Source organism: Carya illinoinensis, chromosome 5, assembly GCF_018687715.1.
Source record: "Carya illinoinensis cultivar Pawnee chromosome 5, C.illinoinensisPawnee_v1, whole genome shotgun sequence".
Classification (NCBI taxonomy): domain Eukaryota; kingdom Viridiplantae; phylum Streptophyta; class Magnoliopsida; order Fagales; family Juglandaceae; genus Carya; species Carya illinoinensis.
Window position 1 is genome coordinate 8694268 of NC_056756.1, and position 23818 is coordinate 8718085.

Genomic DNA, 23818 nt, shown 5'->3' on the forward strand with positions numbered 1-23818 from the left:
TGTGGTACAATATTTCTTGGATGTTTCACAGATGGCAAGGTTATGCTAACAATGCCTTGTTTGTTTGCTTTTTTTCTTCCTAATTTTCTCTTAATTATGCTGACGATGTCTTAGGTTTGTTATAATAACATTCAGTTATCTTTGCGTTTTCTGGTAGCTGCTCGTGGTACTTCGGATCCGCTGCTTTACAAGACCTCCAACTTTTTGTTTTTGTTTTTTCGGTTTTTTTTTTTTTTTTGTTTTTTGTTTTTTCAAAAAAGATATGGATCCATTTTATTTTGTTGATACTTAAGAAAATTATGAAAGTATTCTAATTAACGTCAATACACAATAATTAATAGGGTTGATCAAGTCCGGGAAATCTGCAATTGTAAGATGAATCAAAATTAAGAACCAAGGGGCTATAGCTGGTTGTTACAAAAGACAACTATGACGTCCTGACGAGGGCATCCTTATATGGAAGTACTTGGATTTGAAAACAAAAATAACTAAGGTTCTGAACTTCTGAGATGTTCCAGTCCACCGTTGGGTTTTGTCAAGTTGAACATTGATGGATGTGGTTTGGAAATCCTGGTGCATGTGGTTGTGGAGTAGTTTGTGATTCTAGAGGGGGAATCTTGGGTGGTTTTATGGCTTATTATGGAAGCGGTACCAACACAATGGCTGAGTCAAAGGCATTGCTTGATGGTTAGCGAATATGTAATATGCTGCAGCAGTCTAACGTCGAGGTTGAAACTGAATCCCAATTGTTGGTTAACTGGTGGAATGGACAGGGTGATGTTCATTGGGCTGTGCTAGAAGACTGGGAGAGAATTGCTTACATTGCAAAGGAGTTGAACATAATGGTTAATACATACATAGAGAAATAAACCAAGTTGCTGATTTCCTTGCCAAAGAAAGTGTCAAGGGACATACGACAGATTTTTAGCTGGCCCCAAAGGAGATAACAGGCTTGTTGAGACTAGATAGGATAGGATTGCAGGTAATACGTTGGCATGACTTGGATCTGGCTAGGCATTTTCGGAAGCCTTTTGTTCTTTCTTATGGGATTAGGCTATGTAGTTAAGGTGTTCAAGATGCAGCAGATTGATGGAGTTAGGCTGGAGAAACTGCGGGGAGGGGCACACGAACGGCTAATGCAAGTAAGGGAAGGTCAGGTCCCCCTCATACTAGCGGAGAAGAAGGCAACTTACAAGCGCTTTTCCACAACTGAGATTACTATTAGGAACAAAGTTAAAAGAAGCCGTAATTTTGGTCTCTCTAATATCCAAATTCCAAGATAGAACATGGTCTACTATAAAAGGAGTGTTTTTGGATAGTTATTAACTTTGGGAATTTGACCTTTGGACATGGATAAACAATGTATGATATCCCAAAATGGTGATGGGTACTACAGATATGAGACCAATAAAAAAGAAAGCCTTAGAGTTGCTGCTATTGTTTTAACCAGCAATCTCAAACCTTGTTTTTATTTTATTTTTATATGGAATGGAGGACATTTTTTTGACATTTTTTTTTAAAGGATGTAGAGAGATGAGGACTCGATCTCGAATATCTTTCATTAAAGAGGGATGCAAATACCATTGGCATGGATAGAGAAACGCCAAACTTATCTCGGATGCAGACTTTTGTCTACAACAAGGGCACGAGGAAGGTCCATCAAATAAATGACTACTGGTATATCTGACAAGAAAGAAAAAGAAGTATATACAAGCATGTGCAATGCAGTTGAAAAGAAAGAAGTTATGGGGGGAAAGAATTGTTTGTCTGGCCCGGCCTGGATTTGCAGATGAGAGCATGTCTTTCATCTCTATATCTTCATCAATGCGTCTCGCCACTTAGACGGCCAACTAATACCCTCCCACCGCTAAAAAGCTCAAACCACAACGGGTACAGATCAGCTGCCCACTTCTAGAACTTCTGAAAATAAGCACTCCTGACTTGAAGGGAGTTAGGTGAGAAGCTTCACTCTATCCCCCCATCTGATCTCTTTCATATGAGTATTTGTCTGCTGACATTATTAACTGAGCATGGCTGGCGCCTGTCATGTGATAAATACGGTCCACAAAGTAGTGAGAAATTATTTCGAGGTTTCACACCCTACCAAGGCATTCATAGATTTGTACTAATTAACTCTAGGGTCCCTAATCCATTGGTCCATTATAGAAAGAAATAAAACACTTAGTGGTCACAACAGAAAGAGTTTTGCATGTATAGGACAAAGCGTATTTGGTTGGTGGCTCTGAGGTGGCGTAACCACTCCCGTTGCCCAGGCCGGAACACCACCACAGAGGTGGCCTGGGCCACTCTCAATGGCAACTGGAGTGGACGAGAAGTCTATAATTAGACTACAGCTTTTACTTGGTGGGCATTTTGGCGTTGTGAAAAATTAAAATTGAGACGATAATATTGCTTGAACCGTTTCTCTTGCTTGCAGGACCTTGCGGGTAATAGGTTCAATGCTTTAAATGGGAAAAGAGGAAACAAAAAGCATTGACAATGACAACCAAAATCTAAAATCGTTGTGACATAGCTCTCCGACTCGCAAAAGACAAACCTTATTCTTTCCTTCACTGTGTCTATGTTTTGAAATTTCAGAACATCCACGTCGATAATTTATATAGGCGAGGCTAACACTACCAACATTCTTAAATGAAGTTCCGTAATGGTAGAATTTAGTTTAGCCTCATAAAAATTTCTCTATTTTCTTTCCCACAGGTCATAAATATTGGCAGTTGAGAGTTCAATATAAGCATCTGTCCCACACACTACTACTACTACTCTTTATTAACTTCTGACTGCTGTTGGTGTTGGTCACGTTTTGATAACACCCATCCCTTCTCCTTTTCACTCGATCTTTTCCTTTGGTTTTCTCCTTGCGCAGCTTCCATTTTCATGGATTTGCGAGAGAAACTCCTTTTTACGGGTTTCATCATTCTTGCTGCAGCCATTTATGGAGCTCGGGCAGATACTATGGTCACTGGCACTGTCTTCTGTGACCAATGCAAAGATGGCCAGAGATCCCTCTTTGATTACCCCATTTATGGTGAGATCCACAACCACGTACGGACTGCATTATTCATTTTTGTGTTTCTTTTTCTTTTGGAATTTACCCAGATATTCTCGCATATTATACTACAATATATCTAATGTTTGGCAGTGAATTTCCTCCACATACCCTTTTTCAGTTTAACTAAGCAAAAATCATGAATGGTATATACTAGGGCATGCTTGTCATTAATCACATGTGATTTATGAGCTTCTTTTTTTTTTTTCTTTTTTTTTTACTGTTAGATCAACATGATTTGTTCAAAAAATTATTAACTCAAATACGACAAGCGGTACGGTCTTCAACACTAATGATAGTTTGCTTCCGGCAGGAATTAAAGTTACAATCTCCTGTGCTGACAGTGAAGGGGCGGTCACAATGTCAAGGGAAGAGACTACAAATTGGTTGGGAAACTATGTAATGAAGTTTGATGGTGCCCCGGACTTAAGCGGTTGTTATGCCCAGGTTTCGGGCAGTAGTAGTGGACAAGGTTCAGTGGATTGTGGTGCAGCTGCTGGTCCTGCTCAATATCTTAGACTTGTGTTTAGGATGTTTGACATGGAGATGTATGCTGTGGATCCATTGCTTTCTCAGCCTGCTCAGCCCATGTCATTCTGCCCAAGGTCAGCAAACCCGGTACTGCCCTCACCGGTAACACCAGCTGTAAGGCCTCCTCCACCTTTCAGGCTTCCACCTATGCCTGGACTGCCTCCACTTCCTCCATTGCCACCCCTGCCACCAATGCCACCGATGCCATTCTTGGAAGCTTCGGCTTGTCCACATGAGTAAGTTGGATCACATCAAGGCTAATTGATTGTTTAGGCAGTAGAATGTTGCACTAAACCACTCTACCTGTCATTGTCATTCTCGTCTCACGAGTTGAGTTCAAGATTTGAATTCTTGGAACACTTTTTTCCGATTCGATTTATAAATCTTCACCTGCCCCCATCACTATTTTAATGCTCTGGGACCATCCTGCCTAATTTTCCCTTAGCTATCTGAAGTCTGAACACCAAATGAGCCAAGACTTTAGGCCCAAGGGTTTCGGTCTAGGTGTCTTGCCCTCCTTCACGCCATTGAAGTAACATGTGCGTCAGGCTTCCAAGAGCAAGAGTCGCTACACATGCTTGTGATGCACGTGTTAGCATCCCATATATATCGCCAATGCTAGTGTCATCATTCCTACAAGTCATGTGATATATGAAATGGGCGTTCACAAAAAGAAGCCACGAATTAATCCATCCATCACTTTACAGCTTCACGAGGAACTTGTCACAATTGTTTTTATGAGTTGGGCAAGAAATTGCTCCTGCCCAAGAGTTCGTTCTTCATAATGACGAGTTTTTTTCTCCCATTTTATGAAGTTATGACTCTCTAAAAGTTGTTCCAACATACATGCGATATCTGTGAAAACAGATTTCTTTTCTTCCAAGTTAATTAGCTGCAATTTCCTTCACCTCTGAATAGGATCAAAATGTTGCATGCTTGTTAACTCATTATAGTGGTTTTTGTGGTTCCCCAGAAGCTGGACAACGCCGGAGTACAGATGCTTCTGGAGGGCTGTGAACCCGGACACAAAGGTTGCTGTTGTTTTCGGTTTGCTAGCAGGTAGAAGATATGGGACAGACGTGACATTGTGGCAAGGCCTGCAAGGGAGAGGAGAGGCGTATAGGGTTCTTCTTAGGGAAGGAGTCACTGCTTTTCTTAACTCTTATAACAGTCTTCAATTTCCTTACAATACAATTGGTGTAGTCCAACGCATGAACTGGGCCTTGATGGGATCTCCTCGAAATGTCCTTCTCACTGCTCTGCGATTAAGCAGAGCCAATTCCGGTTATGGCAATGTCACCTGCAATTTCACCCCTTGCAAGTGATGATCAGTCGTCGCTTCGCATTATATATAGAATATAGAGACTTAATTGTGTTCAGGGGAATATAATATATATATCTATATATATATTATGTGTAGGTTATGATTTTTATTTCTGTAATTTGGGCTTCTCGAGTCGGAAGATTCTTGATATCTATTCCGAGTAATTACTATTATTTTCCTTATTGGCTTATGAATCACCATTGTTGTAAGTACTAGTACTGCTGAGTACGAGATTTAGAAATTTAATTAATCATTCAAGTCACAGGCAAATATTACCAAAAAAGAAAACCAAATAAAATATATATAGAATCACAATGTTCAACAGCAGCTCCATCAGTTTGCTTTCTAGGAATCCAGTGGCGAAGATTGAAAGGGAGTTTTCAGTGGTCGGCGGGCGGGGAGAGCAGTTCAGGATGGCTAGAGGGTTTGCCAATCTAAGGTGCATTTTCTTCAATAAGGATACAGGGGATTCCCTTGTAGAGTACGTACACCATGGTGTTTAGGCATTTACTGATCAGCTAGCATGCATGATACGATTAAAAGTAAAAAAAGAAAATTCTGCAGCAAACCATATAGAGAAATACTATAATCACAAAGTGATTGTATCAAAGTAATATCACAAGCTGATGTGATTTGTCAGATTATCAAATTACTTTTATAGTAAAGCAGATCTGATGGATCACGTGAAGCCACTTCAGTTTATGAGATTATCTTTATATAATCTCTTTGTGACTATAGCACTCATCGTAACTATATATATGCAACTAATCAAGAGGTTTATGCTGTCAGAAATGCATGGGATGGTTTTCTGGTCGTGGATTTCTTGCTGATTAATCTTGTTTAGCTTGCTGTTATGTTTGCTAGCTTTTACTCCTTTAATGTAAAGACCAAGGGACGGCTAATTCTGAAGTTTAATTGTATATATCAGCTTGTCTTCTGATTCATCTCAAGAAGAAGAAAAGGATTACGTGTTTGTGCTGATTTCAGGGGATACATCTTTAGTTCTCGATCATGCATGTAGTGGCGGTATTTTGATAAAATATTAATATGAAATCCGAAGGTCTTGAATTCCAATATCACTCTAATTACCACGTCAAATATATTTCCCAATTTGATGAGTAGATCCAACTTGATTCTGACCGAAGCCAGTGAGAATGCCGAGAATGATTGATTTCATATCATTGGACCTAAATCATCAAAGTCGTTGAGTCGATCGACAACAACCAAAATTCCAAAAGTAGAACCAAATTAACTAAAATTTTGTGACCGATCATCATTTCATCAACTTTCCTCTGTCGACAGTCGAGTGGGGATTCGTGAAAGTCAGTTATTTTTTGTGACCAATAACGTACAATAATTCAGTTGTGATCATAAGTCAGTTCTATTTTGTCTCCCACCAAGTAAGGTAGCGAGAAATTTGTAAGATGATAGTCGCAATTAATTATGTGGAAATCCATACATCACGAAAATTTTAAGTATATAGCTAGCTAGACATGATTCCATTTACAAAGCAGTAGCCAAACAGCCCAAACCCAGAGAGAAGCACTTAAAAAGGAGAATTTATCCAAACGAATATGAACAAACTTGCCGGAAGTTGGACGGCAAAAGACTATGATTTCTGAAGTGGGACAAAGGATAAACGCTCATTAATTCTTTTCATAGGTGTAACCGAACCAACATATTTTCGAATATTGATGGAATGATATACAAGTTCATCTTGCAATTTGAAGATGGCAAGAATCCTTTTTTTTTTTAATTATTTAAATGTGTTTGTTTTTCCTATTCAACATTTTTTTTTAACAATTATTCTATTTTCAGATCAGTGCATAGAACGTATCATCCACGTCACTTAAATAGTAAGATTTAATTTATAATATTTAAATTTTAATAATTCAAATTATGTAATGTAAGCATATTAATATTATATATATGATCGTTTTGAGAATAAAATTTTTCTTTTTTTAATGAGTTTTTCCTATTGACTTTGTTATATATTCGTGTTACGTATTAATTAATTTGTTCCTAAAACAAATAGACTATCCCAAGTTTTATTGTTTGTTAAGTTTTATAATGTGATTAGCTACTAATGCATGCCTGCAATTAGGACTATACATATAAGTGTACATACATCGATCGCACCATTTCTAATCCAAAACCAAACCTCATCAACTCAGGAAGAGATACACAACATCCCATTACTCCATGGCTACTAGAAGGAACTCTCCTATGGGCTTTTCTCTCTGCTCTTTAGAGCTGAGAAAGTGAGAAGGAATAATTATTACCTGAAACAGTATCTTCTAGCTTGGACAGCAATGGTGGGGAAGCAGGAAGTGATGCCTATTGACAATGGAATTCTTGAAGATATTGAGGAGCTTTCCTTACCCTAGTTGACCTGCGAAGAGGAGGGGGGGGGGGGGGGGGGGGAGGGATATTGGTGGAAAGAGGGGAGGGAGAAGTGTGTGAGGTGGAAGCTGTGCTTTTTGGAGGTGAAGTGGGCTGTCCAGAATTATTTGGTAATGGGAGGGAATGAGGTGGGGAAGCTGTTTGTGGGAAATCAATTAAATCTAGAAGTGGTTTGGTAAAAAAAAATTCATTATGTGAAGATGGGGAAATGTTAGGAGTAAGGGAGTGGAATGGAAAAATTGTCTTATGGAAGATAACATCACGAGAAATAAAAATGGATTTGGTGTTAAGGTCAAGAAGTTTATATCCCTTGATGCTAAAGGGATAGCAAAGACAGATACACATGCGACCTTGGAGTTCAAACTTTTTCCGTCCATGAGGAAGTGTGGTTGCAAAACAAAGTGAACTAAAAATTTTCAGGTGTGCATACACCGGTTTTGAATTAAACAAAAGTTCATATGGAGTTTTGTTTTGAAGAAGATGAGTGGGGGGTTCTATTCATTAAGTAAGCGATTGTCAAAACACAATCATTCCAATATTCAAGTGGAAGGCCAGCTTGTATTTTAGAACTCTAGCGACATTAAGTAAATGTTGGTGTTTTCTTTCCACAATGCCATTTTGTTGTGGGGTGGTAATACAACTTTTTTTTTATGTATAATACCTTTATTGTTAAAAAAATCTATCATTTGAAATTTACTTCCATTGTCACTTCGTAAAATTTTGATTTTGAGGTCAAATTGATTTTCAACTAAGTTAGAAAAAGAAGTGATGCATTTTCTGGTTTTTGATTTATTGTGGAGAAGATACAACTAGGTGCTTCTTGTGTAGTCATCAATTATGGTTAGAAAAAAATTTGGAACCATCATAGGCAACGGTTGAGCAAGGCCCCCACAGGTCATAGTGTACCATTTCAAAAGGTTTATAAGTCTTATGTTGGCTGTGAGGAAAAGGCAAACGATGTAGCTTAGCTGATGGACAAATGCAACAAGGTTTTGTATTAATAGATGAGACATCTTTCTTTACAATTGGATCTGTAATAAGATTAATACATGGAAAAGAAGGATGACCTAGGCGACAATGCCATAGGTCAGTAACAACTGTATTGTGTAAAAAGGAGGCCGAACCAGTGAATGTAGCAGTGGAGAAGGTCAAAAGTTTATTGACTAAAGCGGAATGAGAGACCTCAGTACTCAAGAAGCGATAGAGGTCACTCCTTACTTCACCATTCCCAATCATTGTCCAAGATAAAAGGTCCCGAATAAGGAACCAATCAAACAAAAAAACTAGACAACAAGTGAGGGCAGTGGTCATTTTCTTTGCAGAAATTAAATTAAAATGGAAAGATGGTATGCATAGAACTTCATGTAGACAAATGGATGGAGTGAGTTGGACAGAACCAACGTGAGTGACAAGGGCCTCAGTGCCATTCGGCATTTTAACAGAATAATTAACATGGGTAGTGATGGTTGTGAGTAGTGAGGTGCAGCAGACCATGTGGTCTGTTGCACCCGTGTCAATGATCCAAGGGATATTGGTGGAGTGAAGTGGAGTGTGTGTGCATGTAGAGAGGCAAAGAGAAATACCAGAAAGATTAGGTTGCATGTTAGGCAGGGTTGCAAATGTGAGATTGGACTGAATTGGATGGGAAGGAGGCTGAACAGTAGCAGAAGGTTCCCTTGACTGAAGCAGAGCTAATAGTTGCTGGTACTGAGCTTGAGTTAACCCACTCTTTCATCACTAACCGTGTCATGGTTAGAAGCAAGGGACAATGTGTTTTGTGTAGCAAGAGCAGTGGAAGTGGTGTTTTTGTTGGAGAACTTATAGCCCGGTGGATAGCCATGCAGTTTGTAGCACCTCTCCGTGGTGTGACCAGACAAATTGTAGTGAGAACAAATAGGAGGCTCTACATTTCCAGCTTTAAAACATGTTTAAAATGTGTGACCAGAAATTTTACAATGTGTGTAGTAGGCACGGTCTTTCTTAGGAGTATTTTTGGTCTGATTGCTGGTTCTAATAAAATTCCTGTTGATGGCTAAAGCCATGGAATCAGGAGAAGGGTTATGGGAAATGAGTTGATGTTGTCGCTCCTGTCGTTGAATAAGGGAGAAAATTTTGTTCACGAGTGGGAGAGGGTCTAAGAGCATAATCTGGTCACGGACATTCGAATAGGTATCATGTAGACCCATAAGAAACTGAAATACACAATCACGTTGATATCTATCCAAGAGCGTTTTTGCAATTCCACAAGTACATACAGGAATTGGATCATAAATTGAAAGCTCATCTCAAAGAGTTTTGAGCTTACCATAGTAGATACTTACAGAGTTTGTGCCTTGATTAAAACTGGCTAGGGTCTTCTTTAACTGGAAAATCGGTGGGCCATTCTGATGAGAGAATCGGGCTTGAAGATCAAGCCATATGTCGCGCGCATCATCGACGAACACCACACTCGACTTGATTGAAGAACTGATGGAGTTATGGATCCACGACACCACCATGTTGTTTCAACGCTCCTAGAGCTCAAGAAGGGGATCCATTGGGTCGATTGGTTTGGGTATATTTCTAGAAATAAACCACAATTTGTTTTTAGCACAGCCCGTCGCATAGCACTCAACCAAGTAATATAGTTATTGGTTGTGAGCGAATCGGTGACTAAGATAATTGCTGGATTGTTGTCGTTATCTTGCCGAAAAGGGTTTCCAAGATCGCTCAAATTTGGGAATTGGGCCATATCGATGGTGCGAGGGGTGTTTGGGTTAGGGTTAGAATGGCTAGAGGAATGGATAGAAGGAGAATCAGCCAAGCTTTCAAGGGGTTCTTCCATGGAGGTAGCGCTTAGGCTCGTGATACCATGTGAGGAACAAAAAATGAATAGAGGAAGAAGATAGGTTGTAGAGCAGAGTTTGGGAGGAACTTTTTCAGGTATATTCGTGTGTCTTTGTACAGAACAGTACACCTAATATAAGCACTGTGTACTAACAAACTAACAGAAAATTATTCCTAATATTACAATCAAATATATTTACCTAGAATAAAGAAAAGATATAAAAAGGCAAATAATCAAAATACAATAAATGAACTATCCTTTATCTAAACGACATGCAACATCCTCTTTATTATGTAATAAGTACTGCTTCTGATTCTGTTGGTCATATTATCATCTGGGTCACCCATCGTAAGTGCAGGCTATGGCTTCTTTATCAGAGAAGCAACCTTTCATGACCTCTAACTCTCTTTCAAGCAAAACCAACTCACCTCCAAGCGACTGGTCGAATTCTACCTCGGAAAAATCCAGAGATTCAACCCGGTCCTCAAGGGCATCATAGAGGTGAACCCAGATGCTATGTACCAAGCCAATAAGGCTGACAGTGAACGCAAGGCTTGTTCACTCTCTGGGTTGCATGGTATTCCCGTTTTGCTCAAGGATAACATCGGAACGAAGGACAAACTGAATACCACGGCTGGTTCGTTGGTGCTGCTCGGCTCAGTTGTGCCTCGAGATGCAGGTGTGGTAGCCAAGTTGAGAAAAGCCGGGGCCGTCGTCCTGGGGAAGGCTAGCTTGAGCGAGTGGGCTAATTTTAGGTCGCTTAATGCACCCAACGGTTGGAGTGCTAGAGGTGACAGGGGCAAGGTATGTTTTCAACTTCTGGTCAAACCAATTATATATGTTACTATGTAGGTGGAGTGCTTGTCTAACGTTACAAAATTGCTACAAAATTTTATAAAATTAAATTTACAAATTGACGTATCTATATCAATTTTTTAAGTTTTTCTTTTTATATTATTAAATGACTTGTTGACATGATGCATCTCCAAATCCTTTACACGTACATGGCCATTAATTTGATGTGCAAGTAGCATTATTTGTATACAAGAATTCTTCATCCTTATTATACACCATATGATATAATGCAATAAATTAAATAGTTTTTTCATGTAAATTAACTAAGAGAAAATCTATTTATAAATATTATTTTTTACACACCCAACACATCATTGAAGTGGAAGCTTTCTACATTAACCATGCTAAAAAATTATTAGCATTTTGATTTCTTTTTAAATTATAATGAGTTTCACTATAAATAGTGTGTTAACACATCAAATTATGTGTATCAAAACTCATCAACTAAATAAAAAATCACTCATTAAGTAATGTGACCAAGGATAACAATATTAGAATGAAGAGCAGTACTATGCCGGTATTTATTTTTCTATCTATTTCACCATGCTAATTAATTATTTCATTGTCTAAATCTCTTGTACGTCTTTTTTTTTTTATTTATTTATTTTAAGATGCAAAATGTCACGTTAATATAATAAAGATATGTATTTAAAATGTTCGACACATTAAGGATTATCATTCGAGTAAGAAAGAGTACGTCAAGACAAAATAATGATAATATAAAACAATTGTCTTAGATCCTAACCAGAACAACTAATAGCTTAAATAGAAATTTAAAACTCGACACGTAATTTAAAAGGATAATGCTTTGGCTACCACTGGTGGCTCCTGCTGGGTCTACCACTAGCTTTTTTTTTTTTTTAATAATTAAGAAAAAATTATTTAATATTATTATAAATTTTTTATATTTTTTTAAAATATTTAAAATTTTAAAAATGATTTAAAAAAAAAAAAATTTGCCTAGCGGTGGCTCCAGAGCCACCAGCCACCAGCGGTGCCTCTAGCACCGTCCAATTTAAAAACCAACCTCGGACCTATAATTTAAAAAAAGTCAATCAACAACCTGCATGTTGTGTGCTGTTATGACTAGATATGAAGAATTATGCCATGCATATCTGTCCGGCGGCCGCGAGCCTTTTACTTGATCATCTTTAAAGCTGAATATATTTTTGGTCCATGTCAGATTTGATGTAGTAAACAAGTTTTTACACGAGTGAATATTGTGACAAGGAAATTTTCAATCTTTTGCAATTTTGTTTGCAGAATCCTTATGTACGTGTTATCGGCAGATCCTTGTGGATCAAGTAGTGGTTCAGCAATATCAGTGGCTGTGAATCTGGTAGCAGTGGCACTTGGGACCGAGACGGACGGCTCAATCCTATGTCTAGCCAGTAACTCAGTAGTAGGCATCAAACCAACCGTTGGCCTCACCAGTCGTGCAAAAGTCATCCCGATCTTACCTAGACAGGACACTATTGGGTAGATGATGTTCATGGCTGCAGCCATTCTATTATTCCGTCTTAGTTTTTGTGCGGCAATCTTCATTGCCATCGTGTTCATGTTCATGGAGCTCTCCTGTTTTGAATTGAACAGGCCCATCGGCAGGACAGTATCAGATGCTGTCTATGTTCTTGATGCCATTGCAGGTTTCGACTACTATGATGAATCAACGACGGACGCATCAAAGTACATTCCACGAGGTGGCTATAACCAATTTCTGAAAGCTTGTGGGCTCAAAGGAAAGAGATTGGGAATGGTGAGGAATCCCTTCTTCATTTCCGGTAGTGGATCTGGGCAGGTTAAGGCTTTCGAGCATCATTTCCAAACTCTAAGGTCAACAATTTCCAAGAAACTAGTGTTAATATACATATAAATCACTCGAGGCCAGCCATGTCGTTTTGAAACGTCATAAGCTTTTTTCTGCTATCAAGGCAAGGATGTGCAGTGTTGATAGACCACCTGGAAATAGCCAACATTGATGTTATATTGAATGCCACACTGACTGGGGAAGCAAGAACATTGCTGGCTGAATTCAAACTCTCCCTGAATGCATATCTCAAAGATTTGGTAGTTTCCCCAGTGAGAACCTTGGCCGATGTGATTTTCTTTAACGAGAAGTTCTCGAATTTGGTAAGAATATCAGCAAAAGGCCTCTTCATCTCTCTTGTCTTTGCATGTTCAGGACGTGGGAGTGGAGCTCATTCATTTTATGACTATTCAACTGGTATATATGGAATAATTGCAGGAAATGATCAAGGAATTTGGCCAAGACATCTTTCTGGCAGCCCAAATCACAAATGGAATTGGCAATAAAGAGAAGTAGGTATTGCTTAACATGGCAAAACTTTCCAGAGATGGATTTGATAAGGTGATGAGAGACAACAGGTTAGATGCATTGGTGACTCCTAGTGCGGACGTTGCTTCCATTCTTGCAATTGGGGGATTTCCGGCCATCAATGTCCCAGCAGGATATGATAGTGAAGGGGTGCCTTTTGGCATATCGTTTCAAGGACTAAGAGCATTGCCTAGCCATTTGCTAGGCCATTTGCCAATGCAAGTTCAAATTAAAACTAAATGTGAGTAAAAAACATCTACATTGGTCTAGCTAAACTTCTCAAGTTTGACATTTGTGCTACAGTATTTCTTAGCTCCTCTCCATGTATGGTGAGGTACTGTACACGGACCAAAATCATATTTTATTATTTCTCTACCTCCCGCTCACTCTTTCCCTCGGTTTTTCTCTATCTTCATCCCCAAAATCCCCAATTTCATCTTTCTTTTCTTTCTTTCTCCCAAAATTCCCTTCTCTTCTTTGACCTAGGAAATCCCCTTTCTATTCGTTATTCTTTTCTTCTTCAACCCGCAAGCCCCATTCTCTCTGTTTTGGATTTCTTCAGCCCCATTCTTACATACCTACCTCGCTCTTCCCCAACCCGCAAACATCCACTTCCCTCCGACGGTTGCCTTCGTTGCCATCATCTTTATTCTCTCCAACGTAAGTCTCTCTTCCTTGCTCTTCTCCGATTCTCATTTTCTTTTCATCGAGTGATTAAATCACCTCCTATTTTGTGTTGGAAGGGCAAATAATTGTTGAATCGGCTTAGCTCTACCCTATACGACACCTGCCACTACAAATATGCCACTACTATTGTGCGATTTGGGTAAATGCTTTGCTTTCTTTTTTTTTAAGGATGAAATGGTATCGTGTATGAATTCCATTCACATATTTGCTTGGTATTTTATTTTAACTATTGATATTGCGTTTAATTCTCTATTTTGGCATATTGTTATTCGGTATGGTGTATTGCATTTGATTATCTAAAAGGGTATGGTGTATTGCATTTGATATTGGGTATTGATTCTCTACTATTTTTGTTTTGGCATATTGTTTGTCTGTGAGGATATTATTTGTTGCCAGCTTGATGGTTCAAAACCTTGGATGTAGGCATATAGGAGCTTGATGTTTACATCATGATGTGCAACTTTTTAAGCATGAATGCTACATGATGAAATAGATTGTTGTCTACAGGGTGGTATTCATGTCCTTCTAGATTACCTATTCCATAAATGAAATGATTCTAAATTGGAATGAGTTGTAGGAAATATGCACTGCTACTGCCACTATAATTTCTATGGGCCCTTTAGATCACCAATATATAACTTCATCTACATGATTTTGAGTTTTCAGCTAGCTAGGTTACCAATTACATATAATATCCAATTAGCAATTAAAAAAACTAAATTGGGAAGAAGATGATGGTGGGTCAAGTAGGACAATTCTCCAGTCAAGAGGAGGAACATCGCAAATTCAAAGATACACACATTAGAGTCTATACTCCAGCATATACAAAATGATTTATTCAATGTTGGTTTTTGTCTTTGCCTATTCTTTAATAATGTCATTAATGGTGCAGACCTTGCAAATTTTTTAACCATTATCATATATATACATACATCTTGATCAAATAGTTACATGGACAAGATAGATACCCGACCGATTACATCTCTTGCAAGACAGTTTCATTTAAATCAAGTCCAATCAATTAAAATTTGAACTTTATGGGTTTCTTTAGCAAGTAGGGAAAAAAAAATACAACCATATCAATTGTTCTGTGCCACACTTTGCGTGAATGGATGTTTGCTATTTTCAAATTTTTAGATTACAAAATAACCATTGTATTTCTTATTCCTTTGGTTTTCATTATTTAATTTTCCTTTGTTTTTGCAATATGATGTTGAGATATTGCAATATGATATTGAGATACTATATAATACTGCAATATGATGCTCAGATACTCTATATTTGTCCAATTGTTTTATTGGACTTGAATATTGAACAACTTCTCTGACTTAATTATTTTTAAGGATAGACACACATTTTGATAATGACCACTTCTTCACCACTCTTTTACAAAGTGGAGGGGGAGGTTGTAATACCACCCCAAAGTAAAATTGTAATGATGTTGTCCAAGCAATCCCCAATGACAGTGAAAAGAGGCATCATTAAAAAAAGTTCAAAGAGGTGCATCTTTCACTGTTGAGGAGGATAACTTCCTCATCTCAGTCTGGATAACCTCTATTTTTAATGCATACAAATAATGCTACCCAACATACTTAGGAATCGACGTCTTTGTCCGGCATCTAGTAACCTCACTATATCACTGTTGTTTGAAGATCTCAAATACTCATCCCCAAAAATTGAGACAACTGCCTTCACAAATTTCTTCATGCTTTACCGTACGATACTTTCTCCAATTCTGATGTACTCGTTTATTAGATCTGCGGTGACCCCATATGCTAGCATCCTAATCGCTGCAACCATCTTCTGAAGGGCAGACAATCTAAGCCTCCCACTAGCATCTCTCTTTTGGACAAAATAATAATCGTGGGAGACTACTGCAGCATGTATGCATAAAGAGAGATCATAACTCATTTGAAACCTTCTCCTAAAAAGATAGGGCGCATATATTGGTGTTTAAGCAAAGTAATTATTTCAAAGACGTTGATGACCTTCAATGAATCACGTTTGATAAACCTACTATGTTGAGGAGTACGATGAGGTGTAGAAGATGTTCCCTTGGATATCATTACAATTGCTTGCATTATATCCAACTCATGATCAAAATAATCATCATAAAAAATTGATGAGGGATCTATAGCAAATTGAGGGAAGAAAAATAGAAGAATTTGAGGAAGAAAGTTTGTTTTTTAATGAGTGTAATTAGAGGATGGATCTATTTATAGGGTTTGATCCTCAACTATTAGTTACAACTAAAAAAGTTGGTAAAAGAAGAAGGGTTAGCAAAAATTAGTTAATTCAAGAATTATAGATGGTGATTGGTTGGTATAATAAGTTGTTGGCATGTTTGTTGGCTTCAACCACAATTGTAAATGTAAATGTTGGGTAGAAGAAATGTTGGTATATTTATATATGTGATTACTAGGTAAATGGTTGACAAACTATATTTATTGAATAATTCGGTTGAGGAAAAAAATAATTGAAAAATAAAAATTTTATTTTTTAATAAAGTTATTAATTAATATATGAAGTGTATTTATAAAGTATTTAAAAAAATTTATCAAATATTATTAAAATATATAATATTATATTATTATTTAGACTTTAAGATAGCTAGTCTAATGTGGATTAATCTAACTATAAGTCATTGTTATGACCAAAAGATGAGATTCTAGCTAAATTTTAGATTTAGCCATTCAATGCTCTTAGAGCATTAGCCATTGCCAAGTCTAAAATGAAACTCCAATGTGCTCTTTTAGCTATAATATAGACTTTTAGTTAGATTAATCCATATTAGAGCACTGGCAATGGCCATTGCTAAGTCCAAATTTTAACTAAATGTGAAAAAATACATCCATATTGGTCTAGCTATACTTGTAAAGCTTGACATTTGTGCTACAGTAAATCTTAGAACATTTCCAAACCTGACGAGCCACTGTTCTGAGCCCAAAGTATATTTTATTATTTCATTTCCTTCCCTCTCTCTTTCCCTCGCTTTTTCTCTTTCTTCTGAACAAAACCTCCCCATTTCTTTCTCCGAAACTCACTCTCTTCTAGGGGTGTCAAATCGTGTTAACGGGTCGTGTTCGTATCGTGTCAAAGCATATATATTATACTATATAGGTAAACCCTAACCCGACTCGTTAAGCTTATCGTGTTAAAATCTCAAACCCTAACACGACTCATTAACATAACGTGTCGTGTCGTGTCAACCCGTTTTGACCCATTAGTGAATATTACTAAATAGGTTGACACAAAACAATAAAACCTGTTTCAAACTGTTTATGTAAATGAGTTAAATATGCATAAAATTAACCTGCTTAACTTGATTAAATTTAACATAATTTTCTATAAATGTTAAAATCACAATATCTATAAAAATTATAAAACTAACTACAAGTCCAAAATTACAATCTAAACAATAAAAATATTGAAATTAAAATTCTAACAATTTTACTTTTAGGTAGAAGGGTATAATTGTAATTTTAACTTTCTTAACGTGTCATAACGAGTTATAACGTGTCAAAACGGGTTGACCCATTATCAACCTGTTAAGCAATCGTGTCTTAACGGGTCAACCCGTTTTGACCCGAATCCATTAAGACTAAACCCTAACCCGCTATTATCGTGTCGTGTTCGTGTTGGGTTAACGGGTCGTGTAACAAATTGCCACCCCTACTCTCTTCTTCTTCTGAACAAAACCTCTCCATTTCTTTCTTCTCCCAAAATTCACTCTCTTCTTCGACCCAGGCAAACCCCACTTCTCTCCGTTGCAAGAATCTCTCCATCGATCGTCCACGTTGCCATCATCTTCCAACCCAAACGGTAATCTCTCTTCCTCGCTCCTCTCTTCCTCTTCTCTGTGCATTCTCCACAAGACTTTCCTCTCCCTTTTCTCTTTCTATTTTCTCCTATTTTCTCTTCATCCAGTGATTGAACCGCCGTGTATTTTGCTTTGCAAAGGCCATTGATGTGTTGAACCCATTTCCTTGCCAATGAATCATCGTCCAATGTTTGTGCCATTTCCTACACAAATCTACCACAACAAAATTCAGGCAGGTTGGTTTTGTTTATTTATTTATTATTTTTCAAATTTCCAGTTTTGTGTCTATTCAGTTTTCTGGCTCCCTTCTCACGCTTTTACCCATCTTGGAAATGGAAAACTTCAATTACATTTGCATACTTTATTTCAACAATTTATAGTGAGGAGGTCAAAGCAGATAAAAAACTCCTGACTGTTCTCTTTCCTGATGGACGAGCATTCACACTTAAGGTGCTCCCCCTGGGGTTCTCATGTATTTAGCTTCTCACTAAAAGGCTTCTCTTGCTTCAATGATTTGCTGTTTCTTAAATTTATTTGTCTATATCACCTTTTCTTTGCTCGAATTTTGTATCAAACTGCTCAACTGGGTCCAATTATGTCTTATCTAAACCATGATATTATCATCTCACTTTCATACTAAAATCAACACGCCGAAAGATTTTATTGGCTTTTCTATGTATCGAATTTAAACATGAAGCCATATGGTTGACATTTTAAACAAAATACTATGCTTAATATTATCTTGCCAAAGTAGGAAATTGGAAAGCTGTTCTCTCTCCCCCCCCCCCCCACCCAAAAAAAAAAAAAAAATTGGGGACAGTTTATGAAATATATTTTCTCTACTTTTCCTTTAGGATTTGATCTCTACGGGTCAAATCCACATGCTTGACGCAGAGTTTATATAGAACTCTCATTTGCTGATATGACACATGAAATATTTAGCAGGCATAAACTTTTTATACCATTTACGTGATAATTTATTTTTTGACAAGTATTTACATGATAATTGAGGCTAGGCAGAACATAAGAGTCAGTTATTCATGAGTTTATGCTTTATCTTTTTTGTGCTCACAAGGTTCTGAAAGCAAAGCATAAATGATTTGGGATGGCCTGGCTTGGATGATCTCAAAACTAATATTTGAATGAATGTGTTTGTGTGAGAAACTCGCCTTGGATGGTTGCCAATATTGGACTAATACTTAATTGAAGATGACTAAGATTCAATTCAAAATGATGCTAACTCATTTACCAGAAGAAACACACTATGCAAAAATTTCTCTAACTATAATTGAGTGCTAATGTTTGACCCAGTAACATGTTTTTTTTTTTTTTCATTTTTCCTACAATATTTTCAATTCACTACTCTATTTCAATATGCTTAGAAGTAAGACTTGCGTTTCTATTTTCACATTTTGAGGCTTAGAGTACTCTGGGGATATGGATGTTAACCCAGAGATTGAAACTCCTAAATATTGCATCCCACATTTCACTAAAATAGAAACAGGGTGGGTGAAAAGTGAAGAAAACAAAGCACAATTATCCTTGGTGATTTTGACCAAGTATCCGGGGTGCACTCTACAATCTTTATTTTCTTTGGTGATTTTGAAATTCCATGGCACAAGTATCCTGTTCATGCTTCTTGATCATTATCTAGAGATGGCAGTCAAGGTCAGGAAAAGTTCATTGGCTTATGTAAAACTCAGTTTACATATGTTAACATACAAATTGTTTTGGTCCACTTATACTTCTTTACATTTTATATGATGTAAATTAATGGACTGGGGTATGGATGCAACATTTGATTTTGGTATGGACTGTGGTTGGTTAGCAATTAAATTAATGGACTGTGGTATGGATGCAACATTTTATTTTGTACTAGAAACTGAACTGTTTTGGTAATATGCCATGCCACACTTTGCCTAAATGGAAATATTTTTCATCTAAAATAGAGATCCATTATTCTTTTAAGTTCTTTAGCTATTTAACTGACTAGTTAGAAATTTATTGGAGAATCTGATGTTATCTTTCTTAAAGGTTGTATTTCAGATTTCATTGGAGTGCTCTGCTTTACTCTCTCTTTTTCTCTGTTATTAACAACTTTCGGGTCATTGTTTGATATTTAAAATAATTTCATTTGGGACTTTCTCTACAGTATCTGCTTAGATGTCAAAACAGGAATCATGCAAATGTTTATGTAATAGGTTTGTTTCCATTTAAATTATATTCATGGATGGGCTGCTGCTAGTCATATTGCAATTTTTTTTCATAATCTTTTATTACAGTTTGTAGTAGCATGTATTTCTTTTATGTTTTGTTGTTTTAGGAACTTGGTGAGGACAAAGTATATATGAGTGCATGAGACCGACCATATTGGCCTTCATCTTTTGTTCCTTTGTCTTGGTAAGTTACCCACATCTGCCCTTCTGTAGTAAATTTTTAATATAAATTGTTTCGGTGGTTATGATTGATCTATTCCTATGCAGGTATATTGTTAAAGGTTTATTAGGCTGTGATTGAAAGCAAATTTCAGAAATTGTCTTTTGTTTCTTTATTAAAGACTGATGTTTTTCCAATGCATCACTCAAGAAAACATAATTTTGTGAACTGTATGTAATTTGTAGACTGTTGGTATGTAATTTGAAGAGATGTTGGCATGTTTGTAGACTATTGATATGTAATTTGTGGACTGTTGGTATGTAATTTTGTGGACCGTTGGTATGTAATTTAAAGAAATGTTGGTATGTTTGTATATGTGATTGTTGGGTGAATGATTGGTAAAACATATTTATTGAATAATTAGGTTGAGGAAAAAAATAGTTGAAAAATAATAATTTTATTTTTTAATAAAGTTATTAATTAATATATGAGGTGCATTTGTAAAATATTAAAAAAAAATATATTATTAAAATAAATAATATTATATTATTATTTAGACTTTAAGATAACTAGTCTAATGTGGACTAATCTATCTAGAAGTCCATATTATAGCCAAAAGACCATATTGGAGTTCTATTTTAGACTTGGCGATGGCTAGGCCATTGCCAATGCTCTTAGACTAGCTATCTTAAACTCCAAATAATAATATAATATTAATTATTTTAATAATTTTTTATAATTTTTTTTAATATTTTACAAATACACTTCATATATTAATGAATAACTTTATTAAAAAATAAAATTATTATTTTTAAATTATTTTTTCCCTCAACCTAATTATTCAATAAATATATTTTGTCAATCATTTACCCAACAGTCACATATACAACCATACCAACATTTCTTCTACCTAAGATTACATTTACAATTGTGGTTGAAGCCAACAAATGGGAAGTAGCACAAGCTTTTGCAGCAGCAACGGTGAAAACTTTTAAAGGAAGAAAATGTTTGAAAGTCATCTTTTCTCACTGATCTCATTTCACTTGCCAAAAAAACTGTTTTAATGTCATTTTTTATTCAGCGGTCCAATCTAAACCTTTCACAGATATGCTTTTACATACATGTTTTGGTGAATTTCTTATATGGGATGTATTTTGTGCTGTACTTGCTATATTACTCAAGTCAAATGAAATAACTAATAAAATTAAAGATCAGATTAATCCTCATTCTACTATATTACTCTTTCACGTGGGTTGTAGAAGCCAATTATCTAAATGGTGTATACTTGCCTATGAAGAAAATGGTGTAGAATTGAGAAAATATACTAGTTAAACTTTTGTTACAGCTTTTTTGGGAAATTGGAAATTGGAAATATACTAGTTAATGATACCTGGAAGCATCTTGAAAATGGCTTCCACTCTTAAATAGGTTGCTTTTCTAGAAATTTGGACAAGAGGCACTAGTTTTACCATAAACATGTTAGCATTAGAGCAACTTCTATTTGTTTTTTAATGGGTTGGCGAGTGCTGTACCAGAACTACATTTGTGATCTAGGATTTTTTTTTTCTTTGGTAGACCTGGTTGGGAATAATTAATTGCAAAAAAAAAAAAAAAAAAAAAAACCATAACTAAAAATCAAGTTGGCTATGTCTAATGTGCAAGGGAATGATGCCTATGTCTGACTCTAATGTATAAGGAGCCTATGTCTATAATTGAATAATCCTTAAGTAAATATAGTTGGTTACAAGGAGCCTATGTCTATGTCTATTTTAGATAATCCATAACTAAATAGAGTTGGGAATACTTAATGTGCAGGGGAATGATGCCTATGTCTATTGTTTTGAACCATCAAACTGGCATTATATAGAGTGGTGTAGACAGACCATTAATATGCCAAAATCAACAAATAATATGCCAAAACAGAGATGGTAAATAATCAATACCCAATATAAAATATAATACACCATACCATTTCAGAGAAAAAAATGCAATACACCATACAACAAACCCAATAACAATATGCCAAAACAGAGAATGAAAAGCTTGATATATACTTGCCCAAAAAAATACCAAACAAATCTATGGCAAATTTAATTCACGGAGTAATTGCAGAAACAAAAAAGCATTAGAAAAATCTCCAAATAATTCTATTAATTCACAAGTGTTTTTGCCTAGTGCAAATGGAGTAGAAGTGGAGGAACGAATCTATCTTACTGCACTGAAGATTAAAGAGAATGGAGAAACTTTGCCAAGTAAACCATGTCTGTATACCCAATATATGTTACCTCCCTTCCACAAACTTAGGTATATATACTTGAGTTATTTAACTGGATTGAAAAAAAAAAAAAATATGACGTTTCTTGTGTTTCATATTTGCTTCAAAATACAACTTTGGAATAGAGATTTCTTATCATTGTGAGCTGTTTAAACCCATGGTTTATCTGATGATTTTTTCTTGGTCACTATGAGTTCTGAAGCTTTGTTTTATTATGATTTTCATACACATCGTTCTTGTTGAATTAGTCGAGCAAATAAGTTTCAGTATTTGATTTGACCCTACTAATGTCAATTCAATCCGCACCATCGCTGGGCAAATCGACCCATTATCATGTAAATCATGAACAAACCAAACATGATGCAGACCGCCACAGATCAAGCACCAACTTGACTCTAAAGAAAACTAAACATGATGCAAACCGCCATAGATCAAGCGAAAGCCAAAATCAAACAATAAAATTACAAATCAAAAAAATTAAAAAAACAAGAGAATAAGAGTTGATTACCTTCTATGAAGCACAATAGAACCCTAAGTATAAGGCTAGTTGATTAAAATCGATTTTCTCTTGCAAATCGAGTGCTCTTTCTCATCGCACCAGATTCCCAACTGGGAGAAAGGGAGAGAAAGTGAAAAGGGAAGAGAAGGGAAGAAAGAAACGAGGAGAAAAAAAACGAAGGGGGATGTTCAGCGATGGAGAAAGGGAGAGAAAGTGAGAAGGGTTTTGGAGACAACGGTTTCACCGGGAAAATAATTTGTTTCAATTGAAGAGATGTAATTTTAGAATAAAATAATGTTTTGATGTTAAATAGTACATTGCCAATGTTGCCATATATGAAGAAAGTGATGGACTTATTGTAACCGAAAGCTTCAACTATTCTATTTTAGCAAATCCAATGGAGCACGTTTAATGGCTACAAAGTTCATATTTTGGCTTCTGAGGAATTTTAGCGAGATCGATGCGTATGCTCTAAGAGGGTCAGAGCCAAAGCTGATTGAGATTGCATACGGCTTTGAGCAAGCGACTACGATCAGGAAGCCTCCTTCATTTCAACCTTGAAAGCTTTCCAACAATCTCTGTTCAAAGTTGAAGAACTTGTATCAATACCACTAATCTACAAATTTATATATCAATTGCAAGGAATATGTTCTTTGGCACAGAAAACCGAAACTTTTAACCCAACAAATTATAATAAAGGGTTTCAAGGATAAAATATGCAGAAAATATTATGAATTGCAATGAAATGTAATGATCTCGAATGTTTCCCATCTAATTAAAAAACTGGATAGTTGATTAAAGGAGCATGAGATGTGCGAG

At 36.4% G+C, this 23818-nt stretch overlaps 1 protein-coding gene, 1 long non-coding RNA gene and 1 pseudogene across 2 annotated transcripts; all 3 read left to right on the forward strand.

Moving 5' to 3' along the window:
- The first annotated feature begins 70 nt into the window (after positions 1–70).
- Positions 71–23563, forward strand: LOC122311558 (annotated as a pseudogene).
- On the forward strand, positions 2712–5137 carry LOC122311562. The gene is made up of 3 exons (XM_043126155.1): positions 2712–3046; positions 3381–3834; positions 4572–5137. Exons 1-3 carry the CDS (start codon positions 2896–2898, stop codon positions 4921–4923), a joined length of 957 nt encoding a protein of 318 aa, XP_042982089.1. The 5' UTR covers positions 2712–2895; the 3' UTR covers positions 4924–5137.
- LOC122311565 lies at positions 17960–20225 on the forward strand. Its single transcript, XR_006242809.1, has 3 exons — positions 17960–18085; positions 20002–20050; positions 20173–20225. It is a non-coding gene; the product is annotated as an uncharacterized LOC122311565 (long non-coding RNA).
- Positions 23564–23818: the final 255 nt, after the last annotated feature.

Coding starts and splice junctions, on each gene's coding strand:
- LOC122311562 (XM_043126155.1), top strand. CDS start 2,896: ATGGATTTGCGAGAGAAACTCCTTTTTACGGGTTTCATCATTCTTGCT. Junction 3,047..3,380: donor CTTTGATTACCCCATTTATG/GTGAGATCCACA, acceptor TGCTTCCGGCAG/GAATTAAAGTTACAATCTCC. Junction 3,835..4,571: donor GCTTCGGCTTGTCCACATGA/GTAAGTTGGATC, acceptor GTGGTTCCCCAG/AAGCTGGACAACGCCGGAGT.